Source organism: Chrysoperla carnea, chromosome 5, assembly GCF_905475395.1.
Source record: "Chrysoperla carnea chromosome 5, inChrCarn1.1, whole genome shotgun sequence".
Lineage (NCBI taxonomy): Eukaryota > Metazoa > Arthropoda > Insecta > Neuroptera > Chrysopidae > Chrysoperla > Chrysoperla carnea.
In genome coordinates, this window is record NC_058341.1 from 74,023,885 (window position 1) to 74,036,274 (window position 12,390).

Sequence of the window (12,390 nt, forward strand, 5' to 3'; positions counted from 1 at the left end):
ACTAGGACACGTGCCATACCCGGTAACCATCAATCGCGCTCAAAATGATGGGCTAACGAGGTGGGTCCGTGCTGACTCAGCGGAGCTAAATGAGTCAAATCCAACAATGTCAAATTTGAGAAGCATATTTTTCGGTCCTCAGGCGGGTAGTAGTCGACCCAGTCCTACAGAACCCCGCCCCCCTGCAGGTGACGCTTCTACCTTACTTATAGGGGGTAGCTCTCACGGATATGAGGGAGAGCAATCAAATTTGGCTTTGGATCCCAGGCTAGTCCCGGAGACTAGACGTGCCGCTGACGACGAAGAGCCATCTCAAGGCACTTCTCAAGAAAGTCGAGCGAGCACACAAAACAGTCTTCAGCGCTTTCAATGGACGAAGGCACTTAAGGCTGACCTGCTCACTTGCTACGAAGCAAGTGAACCAGCGAGACGTGGCTATATGGGCAGGATGCACACCCTCTGGTGCGAAAAGCATCCCGAACTTTCCCACATGAAATCGCAACATCTGCGCGATCAAGTATCCCGTCTCAAAAAAACCGGATTTGACAACCCCCGAACAGGACAAAAGAAACAATGCAGGACTACGCAAGCGGAAGTGAATCAAGGTGATGAGATAGAGCCGGCTGCTACTGGTGTAGTTCATTCTACACGTGAGACATTAGTTGCTGAGACACAGGATGGAATATCTCAGGATGAGCCAGTATTAGAGAGTGAGAGATCTGATACTGAGACACAGGATCGGGTATGTCAAAATACCCCACCACCACCTGTGTTAGAGGCTTCACCACCTACGCCTCTGATACCCAGAGATATCCCAGCACTACCTGTGTTAACGGCGGAAACAGCCACGCCACTCACTTCGACCACGGAAGCGAACGTAGAGGAAACTCCGATCCTTCCTGCTGAGCCACCAAACACTCGTTTGGAAGAGCTTAAAGAACGGTTTCAAAATATCCTGTTCATAACCGATAATGACCTTTCCAAACGCAAACGTCCAAAGTATTGCAAAACGTTTGCCAAAGCACAAGACCTTGCTTTAATCAACCAGATCGTCGACGATCATCTGAATCGCACAAGTAGCCTACTCGAAATCGATAGCTCAGTCTATGCTGCAATGTGTGCTCTTTCTCCTGCCCCCAAGTCTACTGAGACAGCCGAGGAGAAAACACGCAAGCGTATAGAGCAACTTGACTCCAAGTTGACGCCTCTTCGACAGACGGTATCACGTATCGAGTGTGTGTTAGAGTACCAGAAAGCTGGTAAACCCTTCACCCCAAAGGTGCGAGCCTTCGCGCGTGAACTCAGGCACCAACACCACACACTAAACAAGGGTATCCTGCTCACTATCAAGCAGCGAAACATTGAAAAGATACGTGCACTAGCTCTCGCTCGGAAAAAGCTATTTAAACGCGAGAAGTGTATTCGAGAGAACAAGATCTTTGTATCGAATCCTTCCCGTTTATTCGCAAAACCCCCTTCTCTCGTCGAGAATCCACCTTCGATAGAGCAAATCGATGGCTACTGGCGCGATTTATATGAAAAGTCGACTAGTGTAGATAAAAATATAAGACCAATCAAACTGTTCGAAAGGTTCTGCAACGCACGCCTAGCAGAACAAGCGGTCCTAACCTCTGTTACCGCTGATGAAATATCCCTTGCTTTCAAAGGCAAGAAGAATCATTCGGCGCCTGGCATGGATGCTGTGTCCAACTTCTGGTGGAAACGTTTAACTTCCACACACGCGCATCTTGCTAGGCACTTTACTTCATACATCCTTGGGTACGGGACCTTTCCAACGTGGTTCGCGGAAGGACGAACAGTTTTGATTCCCAAGAAAGGAGACCTTTCAGTTCCGAGCAATTATCGCCCGATTACATGTCTCAATACCGTGTACAAAGCGTTCACCTCCATTCTTAATGAACGCATACTCACAACCATAGAACCGGTTTGGCAGATGATATACGAGCAACGCGGCTCCAAACGAGGTATATCAGGTTGCAAAGATAATCTTCTTGTTGACAGATGTATCTGTCAAGACGCTCGTCAGTATCAGCGCGACCTGAGTATGGCCTGGGTGGATTATAGGAAAACATTTGACACTACCTCTCACCAACTCATATTGGTGCTGCTCAAATGTTTGAAAATTCACCCCGATATCATCAGATGCATCGAAGAGCTGTTACCTTTGTGGAAGACCAAATTTACCATTAGATGTGGTAAACGTACTGTCTCAACAGATCTGGTAACGTATAAACGTGGTGTCTATCAAGGCGACAGCCTTAGCCCGCTTTTATTCTGCATCTCCCTTATGCCCCTTTCCTTGCGCTTGCGAGAAGAAACTGGTTACCATTGTGGTCCCCCGACAGATAGGAAGCATCAGGTAACTCATCTATACTGTATGGATGACCTGAAACTTTATGCTTCTTCTGAGAGCAGTCTATCTCAAGCTCTCAAAGCTGTCCATCAGTACACGAAGGCTATTGGCATGGAATTCGGACTCGATAAATGTGCCGTCATTCATTGTAAGAGGGGTCGTGTCCCTGATTACGATGCAGACGTGCAGCTCACAGATGGAAGCATCGTGAAACATCTCGATGAAGAAGAGCTCTACACATATTTGGGTGTCGGTGAAAACCACATTCAAAGTGTGTCTACTGTCAAAGAAGCTCTTCGCGGCAGGTATAGGCACCGTCTTCGACAAATCTGGCAATCAGAATTGTCTGGGATCCATAAGATCCGTGCTACTAATATGCTTGCAATACCCACCCTTCTCTATTCTTTTGGTTCCATCAAATGGACAATAGAGGAGCTTAAGGAACTTGATAGAGGCACTCGCAAACTCATGAACGTCAATCGTAGTTTGCACCCACGTGCTTCTGTACCCCGTAACTACCTCCCACGCCAGCAAGGAGGTAGAGGTCTCCTATCCGTTGAATGTCTACATGATAGGGTAGTTTTAGGAATAGCTTGTCAGGTCATAAATAGTTCTGACCCTCTTATGGAACTCGTGCGCGATCATGAGCTCCAGGGTAAAGGAGCATTCTTGTTCTCTGCTGCAAAACATGCAGCGTCTAAATTGGGCCTTGCTTTTGATCCGTCTAATCGTGATCTTGATGATAACGTGGTCCTTCTCTCCAAATCTCGACTTCGTTCAGCTGTAAAACGAGCTGAAATACGCTCCCTCTTCGAAGATCATCGGAATCGTGACAATCAGGGAATGTTCTACCGTCATCTAGACACCTGTAGTCTTTCCGTTGATCTTACGTTCTCTTTTCTCCGATCAGGTGGACTCAAGTCCGAAACAGAAGGCTTTATCATCGCTGCCCAAGATGGTGTGATAGCGACGCTAACTCACCAAAAGTATGTATGTAAGCAAGCAGTCTCCACCACTATGTGCAGAGCGTGCAAATCTCAGCCGGAGACGCTGATGCACCTCATCTCGGCATGTCCTTCTTATGCCACGAACACTTACATACATCGCCATAACGCTGCCCTCCGCGTGCTGTACTACTTCTTGAGACACAAGTATGAAGTGGACCCTACGCCAGTCCTACCATATGCTCCAGGCGAGATCGAGTCCGTCGTCAAGAACGAGAAATGCATTATCTTCTGGAATTTCTCGTTCCCAACTACCAGGCAGCTCTCTGCTACTAAGCCTGATATAGTGCTCCAGGATATCTTATCCAAGACTATGTACGTCATCGAGTTCTCTGCGCCTGCAGAAACGAACATAGTCACGAAGGAGGAGCAAAAACGGACTAAATATCTTGATCTCTTACAAGAACTACGACAACTACACCCCGGCTACTCAGTCAAAATGGTTGTCCTCATTATCGGTTGCCTAGGCGGAATTCGTCCCACTCTCGAGACGAATCTATCTCAAATTCCGGTCTGCAGGTCTCATCTTCGTCACCTTATCTCTTCTATGCAGAAGGCTGTCATTATAGGCACCCTTCGTCCATTGAGATCGCATCAGACTGTCTTCAAGTAACAGCCCTTGAAGTTTTTTTTTTCTTTTTCTTTTCTTTTCTTTCTTTTAGTAGGTTCCACATCGCTGCGGTGCAGGGACGGAGCCTGCTTGACCAGGACATTAGACAGACTTACGTACCACCGACTCGGAAGACAGACGGACCAACGGACGTCGCGTGGACTGACGGACGTACAGACTACACGGCCACAAGTCAGTGAACTTTCTTCAAAAGACGTAGCTGCCTTGTGAAGATTTATGTCTCTCAGGGAGATGGGAGGCTCTGGGGTGTAAATCCTGTATCCTCTCTCCCTCCTTGGCAGGCATGAATTCGTTAATTTCAAATTTAAATAATAATAATAATAATTAATATAGCAAATCATAAACAATGGCATCTGCTCAAGTGATTTTAAATACATTTAAAGACGTTAAGGATTCAGTTGAATTTATAAACTATAGTAAACAAATTGTGAATACTTTAAAAGATGCTTTATTCATTTTAAATAAAACTAATAGTGTTGAAACAAAAATGGTTAAAATATTGCAGTGTTAATATACGTTATTTAAAAAAATTGTTAAAATTGTGTAAAAATATTGGAACTAAAAGACATTTAGAAACAAGCATTGCTCAAATGATTGGATTTCGATTGATAATCAAGGAGCTATCATTACACACAGGTGGAAATTATGGTAATAGGAAAATACAAGGAGTTCGGTGGGAAGATATGGACTCTGCGTTTAATAATCGTATAAGAACTGGTGTCATAATAAATTTAAAACATAAAGATCCTAAAAAGTTTTTTGAAGCTGCTGAAAAACTGTTTAGTAGGCGAATTAAAAATGCTTTAAAAAAACATGAGTGTTTAAAGGTAAATTCAGTGTTGTGTTGCGAATTCAAGAAAATTAATGGAGCTGATGGTAATATTGTTAACGATTTTAAATATTTTAACACAAAAAATGGTACAATAGATAGAATTAGTAATTTAAAAAAATGGTTTGTTGAGAACATTGAAGATGTAATTTTAACCGAATTAGAAGAGTTTCAAGAACGTGACAGTGGATGGGCGTTGAGCAGAGTAGTTAACTTAGCAATTAATATTAATAAATACCAAGTGTTTAGAATATCATCATACATAGCATTACCACCGGCTATACAAAATAGGGGGGCTTGCATTAATGTTCAAAATAATGATAATGCATGCTTTGCATGGGCAGTCATATCAACACTCTATCCAGCAAAAACAAATACAAATCGAACATCTTCCTATCCTGATTATAAGAAAATATTAAATTTAAAAGGAATTCAATTTCCTATATCATTAAAACAAATACCAAAATTTGAAAAAATGAACAATTTAAGTATGAATGTTTTTATGTTAAAGTTAAAAATCAATTTAAAGTAGTAACAGTTTTACACACAAAGAATAAAAAGAAAAGCATATTAATTTATTAATGATTCAAGACCAATATTTCAATGAAAATTTAAATGATCACTATGACTCTAACGTGATCAAATCTTTAACGAGCGAAATATTAATAATATAACTGAAAATTATCATTTTTGTTATATTAAAAATTTATCAAGACTGGTTTCTAGCCAATTGAATCATTGTAAAAATAAGAAATATATATGCGATCGATGTTTACTCCATTTCCATAAAAAGGAAAAATTAGTTGCACATGAAGAAGACTGTAAAAGGTATAATAATTGTAAAATAGTTTTACCAAATCCTGACGAAAATAATCATTTATTAAGTTTCACTAACTATAAAGAAAAACTGGAGTCTGTATTTGAAATTTTTGCTGACATAGAATGTATGTTACAAGATATGTCTGATGTAGAAAAAGCATTTACTGCAAATACAATTACTTATCAAAAACATGTTCCCTTCAGTATTGGATACTATTTACACTGTAGTTATGATGAAATTGATCTAGATTTAAATTATTATAGAGACTATTTTGGTGAAGACTGTATAGATTGGTTTGTTAAAGAACTAACAGTTGTACTAGCAACAAAAATATTTCAAATTCTTTCAAATCCTAAGCCAATGAGAAAATTAACTGATCAGGAAGTTATTAAATTAAAACAAACAACTATATGTCATATATGTGAAAAAAATTTAGGAAACGATCAACCAATAGTACTGGACCATGACCATTTTACTTCTGAGCCCCGCGGCTATTGCCATCAAAATTGTAATCTTAACTATAAAACTTCATTAGTGATACCAGTAATTTTCCATAATTTAAGCGGTTATGATGCACATTTTATTATAATGAAAATAGCAACAGCTGTTAAAGGAGAGTTAAATTTATTAGCAATTAATGATGAAAAATATATATCCTTCACTAAAAGTGTAGGACGTAATAATATTAAATTTAAATTCATCGATTCATATAGATTTATGAGTGCATCTTTAGATGAATTGGTATCAAACTTATCGGAGTATAAAATTTTATATAATAACTGTTTTGATGGTGATAGTAAAAAATTTAAATTGTTAACACGTAAAGGTGTTTCTCCGTATGATTATATTAGTTGTATAGAGAAATTAAACGAAACATCTTTACTAGGGTGTCCCTTAAATTTCAAGTTCGAAATATTTTTACGCATACCCTCTTAAAACTTTAGAAATGACCCATTATTGCCTAGCAAAAAATATTAGTCAGTTTTATAAACGGTAACCCGTGCCGACTTGCGATTGAAACTTGTCCATACAAGTTACACTGGTAATGCGATGTGACCTGTATATACGTGTTTATTTTGCCATTTCATCAGTGATTTTTAAGATTAGTAGAGCGCTCTTGTTTATTGCATAAAGATGTCGGTTGAATTACGGAGTGATAAACAAAATATTTTCCTTATCGGACTGCCTTGGCATCAAATAAATGGTGCAAAATTACCATGTAATCGACAAGTTCTCGCTGTCTTATTGTACAATATTCGCGAAGTCAAACTAACTGTCAGTGAAAGTGCAAATCTTGTGATTAGGGAGTGTATTATATTTTGGGAAAAAGCAAGAATTCCTACAAAGACTTTTCCAAACTATGTGAAGAAACTTGTTGATTTATATCATGTTTGGAGAGAACTGCAAAAAAATTGTAAGAAAACTCAAATTACGTTCAAAAGCCGTGAAAATAATTTTAAAATTGACCTCGAGAACTTATTTGATTTTGCACATGCTGATGCCTTTGAGAGAATAAAAATAGAGGAAGACAAAGTATTTTTAAAGAAACAAAGAGAGCCAGGCCGACCGGGATGTTTAGGTGGTATAGACAAAAAATTGGCGAATAAAGAAGAAAGAGCTAGGCAAAAACAATTAGGAGATGAGGAAGGGAGTGTAAGACAAAGAGAGTTATTAGATGTGGCATCTACTTCCGCTACCAATAACTTGGAATGTCTAGAAGATTCGGACGAAGAACAGATTTCGATTTCTGAACTCAACTTGCCAGACGTTCCCTGCCCTGAAAAAAGTTCAAAAAGAGGTAGAAAGAATCTCATAACACCTAAACTTGTCGCAGCTTAAGATCGATGCCAGTTAAGCATAAGAGAATCCGTTTATATTCTTCATGCGGTCATAGAAGCGCTTGGTCTGAGCAGCGATGATTTCCCTATTAACAAATCTTCGATTCAGCGAATTCGTACTCAGACGAGAAAATCCAGGGCAGAAGCAATAAAAACTGACTTTCAAAACAATATACCTGACGTAGTCACTGTCCATTGGGATGGAAAACTATTACCCGGAATGGATGTACGAAGTTCCAAAGAAGAACGTTTGCCAATTATTGCTTCAATTGACGATAGAGAACAGGTTCTTGCAGTGCCAAAACTAGAGAGTTCTTCTGGAAAACATCAAGCTAAAGCTGTATTAACTGCTCTCTTTGATTGGAACCTTCATAATAAAGTACAAATAATGTGCTGCGACACAACAGCTTCGAATACTGGCCGTTTCAATGGAGCTTGTGCTGTTTTGGAGCAGACTTTAGAAAGAGAAGAGTTTTTTGTTATTTAACTTGTTTTTTTTTTCTTTCACATAAAACGCTGGATGGTTTTGTATCAGAAAAGAGCAAACTATTACTATCCCGACTGCAGATCGACGACAGTTTTCTTCACGAAGATGTATCTTCCTGGGATGATAATGCTGCTTTTCTGGAAGCAAAAAAAAGAATAAGTCGTTTGAAGGTTGTAAATGACACTGCCGAAAGGGCTGTCAAATTAATGCAAGATTTTAACGGACTTATCACGGCTGAAGAAGAGCAAAAACAATTCTTGTTGCGCTGTGTCCAGGAACATAGACATTTGTATCCGGACTGTAAAAAATCTACACTAAAGAGAAGTTACCCTAGCTGATTTTTATTATTTTATGTTTTTAAATAAAGATTAATGTTTATCTTATTATATTTTAACTTTTATTCACTCAATTTGTTACATTTATATTAGTTTTACAGCAGACCGAAATATCCGGACAGAACATAATTTTTAGTAAACTTTGTAGCTCGGTCGGCACGGGTTGCGATCATGCTAGAAAGATGAAATTTCATATTTGAGTATGTTTTAGCATTTATAAAAAATATAGAGGGTATGCATTTCAAACTTTGAAAAAATAAAAAAATATGTCATATAAGGGACACCCTAATCTTTACCTCCAATAGAAGCATTTTATAATAAATTAAATGATACTCATATTTCCGAGGCAGATTATCAACATGCGGAAAAAATATGACAAAGTTTTAACATTAAATCATTAAAAGAGTATAATATGTTGTATATGCGTACAGATATATTACTTTTAGCAGATGTCTTTGAAGCATTTCGAAAAAACTGTATGAAGCATTACAAATTGGACCTCTGTCACTCTTACACTTTACCTGGTTATGCTTGGAAAGTGATGTTAAAAATTACAGGTGTAACCTTAGAATTATTAACAGATCCTGATATGCTATTAATGTTTGAGAAAGGGATTCGTGGTGGAATTAGTCAATGCTGTCATCGATATGAAAAGGCTAATAATAAATATATGTCTAACTATAATGCTAACGACGAAATAAATTTATAACCTATTTCGACGTTAATAACCTCTACGGATGGGCAATGACCGCATATTTACCATATGGTGGGTTTAGATGGGTTACTAAAGAAGTGGATGAAATAATGCAAGTCCAGATGACTCACCAAAAGGGTATATTTTAGAAGTTGATTTGGACTATCCTGACATTTTACACGATGAGCATAATGATTTACCGTTTTGTCCAACACATGAAATACCTCCAGGGTCTAAACAAAAAAAACTTTTGACTACGTTGCATTCAAAAGAAAAGTATGTAATTCATTATAGAAATTTGAAACAATGCATAGAAAATGGATTGATATTAAATAAAGTACACCGTATAATAGAATTTGATCAATCACCGTGGCTTAAACCATATATAGATCTAAACACTCAATTACGTGCAAATGCAACTAACAAGTTTGATCAAAATTGTTTCAAATTAATGAATAATGCGGTTTTTGGAAAATCAATGGAAAACGTACGTAAACATGTTGATATAAAGCTGGTATCAAAATGGCATGGTCAATGGGGAGCTAAAGTTTTGATTTCTAAACCAAATTTTCATAAGTGTAAAATATTTACAGAAAATCTAGTTGCTATTGAATTAACTAAAACTGAAATTAAAATGAACAAACCCATTTATTTAGGTATGTGCATATTAGAAATTTCAAAGATACTTTTATACTGGTTTCATTACGGTTTTATGTTGAAAGTGTGTGGAAATCGTTGTCATATTCTTTATACGGATACTGATTCTTTAGTCTATGTAACTAAAGGTGATCTTGATATATACAAACTAATGGCTGATAATATTGATAAATTTGGTACTAGTAATTATGTAGAAAATAATGTATACAATCTACCATTGGTTAATAAAAGACAACTCGGATTAATGAAAGATGAACTTGGTGGACAAATCATTACAGAGTTTGTTGAATTAAGATCAAAGATGTATGCTATACGTGTAAACGATGAAGATAAAATTAAAAAAATTAAAGGTATTACAAGCAACATTGTCAAAACAACTATCACTTTTAACGATTTCTTAAATTGTTTAAATTCCAATCAAACAATTTACCGTTCTCAGAATACATTAAGATCAAAGAAACATGTTATGTATTCAATAAAACAAACTAAAGTTGCATTAAGTGCTAGTGATGACAAACGGGTTTTAATTGAAAATCATCATACTTTAGCTCACGGACATTTTAAAACTAAATGAAATTTGTGTAAATTGAACCACTTCTAAAAAAAAGTGAAGGTTAAGTTCAAAAAAATAAAAATTACAAATTAATATTAATAATAATTTGCAAATTCAACATTAAATTTTTTATCAAATAAAACAAAGTGAAGGTTAAGTTCAAAAAAATATCAAATGATAAGAAAATTGTATATATACAAAAGGATTTTTATAAAAATTTAGTTAAGTTTGTCAATTTACAACTTATAATTTGTTCATTTGTTATTTAATTCATACAAATACTTTAAAAAAAATGGACTTCGTAAAAAAAAATTTAGCTCTTATAATCATGAGTGTAGACATGATTATAGAGCTAATGGAAGAATATGGGCAAAAACATGGGCGGGATACACCCATATTTATCCTAAGTTCCGATGTGGATATGTTCATCGGAACAATGTTAGGAATGTTAAATTTGGGTGAATCGATGGAACCCCTGGTGATGCTAATATCGATAGCTGCACATCGTGAAGGAGAACCAGGGGATCCGAAAACCGTCGGACAGGTTATAAATGCCTGTCGAAAAGTAATATGCAATATGGATCTTCTTGTAAGTTTTCTAAATTGTTATAATTTTGACATTATATATTAATTTGCACTCTTTATAGTTGCAGTTTGAGAGAGCGTCCAACATAATACCTGTAGATGGGATTCAAAGAGGATGACGAAGGTGAGTTTTAAAAAAAAAAAAACAATGTGAAAAACTAAATTTTTTTAATTATTTTCTTCGAATTTACAGATGAAAATGGATTATTGTTGTTATTAGTATTATTATTATTTTATTATTATTATTATTCTAGTTTTAGTTTTTATAATAAATTTTTTTTATGTATCCAACTATTGTGATTATTAAAACTTTTTCAACTAAATAATTTTTAGGATATTTAGTCTTTTGTAATTCAAGTTCGTAGAATCCTCCAAGTATTGGATTACCTAAATAATCTTCCAGAAGGTAAGTCACAGGATTTGTTAGTTGTACTTTTCGAATTTTAAAAATTTCAGTAGTCCACGATGGTGTATATCCTTTTTCAAAATTAGTTTTATACTTTGAGATTCTAACGTAGTTACCAATTTTATATTTTGCTTTATCAAAAATTTTCATATGGTTGTAAACGGTGTTTAATAGCCGGGACTCACATCGTTTTGTCACATTTGACGGTTCCGTTTTAATAGTTCAATGAATGGTATGATTATAATCAAACAACATTTTTTTTAACGAATTTATCCAATTATATGAACCTGTCAAAGCATAAGTGTAAGGTTACATCTTCGAAAATGTTAATATATAATACAAATAACAATTTACAACCAAATAGTGTGTTAACAAACGTTAAAGATACTACTACTTCTACTAATACGAAATTGAAACAATTAACTCCTGAAAACATTGCATTTTTGAAAGGTCTAGGTTTTACTATAAAAAAGCAAAAAAAATGACCTCAAATATATTTAGTTCATCAAATTTTCAATTTGATGATAGTATTAGTAAAAAAGAACTTCATACATATACTGCTTAAAACGATTCGTTTAATAATAACGATGAGATTCGGATAACAATTCAAAATCAAGATTTATTTATTTTACCAAATGAAATTATTTTAAACATTGAAGGTAAATTGCAAAAAAGTGATGGATCTGCGGCACCTGCTACTGTTAAATTAGTAAACAATTGTGTTGCACATTTATTTGAGGAGATTCGATATGAGCTAAATGGAGTTGAAATTGATCGAAATCGAAATCCTGGTATTACGAGTACGCTTAAAAATTTATTATCCTTAAATCCAAATGAGAGTCGAATGTTATTAAATAGTGGATGGTCCCCATTTAATCACATAACACCTTTAAACGGTAATTTTAATTATTGCTGCAAATTAAAACATTTTTTAGGTTTTAATGAAGATTTTAAGCAAGTTATTGTAAAAGGTAGACATGATTTTATTTTTAACCGCTCACGAACAGATATTAATGCTATTATAAGCACTGCTGCTGCTGCTGCTGCTGCTGAAGACGATAATATTCAAATTAAAATTTCTAAAATTAACTTGTTAGTTCCACATATACATCCGAATGATGAAATTCGACTAATGATTTATAAAGGAATAGAAAAAGGTGAAACGAAGAAAGCAGCT

At 35.9% G+C, this 12,390-nt stretch overlaps 1 protein-coding gene and 1 pseudogene across 2 annotated transcripts; both read left to right on the top strand.

Annotated features, from left to right (window-relative positions):
* The first annotated feature begins 9,062 nt into the window (after nt 1-9,062).
* Nucleotides 9,063-10,243, top strand: LOC123301429 (annotated as a pseudogene).
* A 249-nt stretch (nt 10,244-10,492) lies between these two features.
* Nucleotides 10,493-11,022, top strand: LOC123300093. 2 transcript variants are annotated; one of them, XR_006535370.1, is made up of 3 exons: nt 10,493-10,811; nt 10,870-10,931; nt 11,001-11,022. XR_006535370.1 is itself a non-coding variant. In XM_044882568.1 (2 exons), the coding sequence occupies exons 1-2, from the start codon at nt 10,515-10,517 to the stop codon at nt 10,924-10,926; spliced, it is 354 nt and encodes a 117-aa protein (XP_044738503.1). In that variant the 5' UTR covers nt 10,493-10,514; the 3' UTR covers nt 10,927-10,971. The 2 variants fall into 2 exon arrangements, 1 of the variants encoding a protein (XP_044738503.1); XM_044882568.1 differs by lacking the exon at nt 11,001-11,022 and having other exon boundaries at nt 10,870-10,971.
* Nucleotides 11,023-12,390: the final 1,368 nt, after the last annotated feature.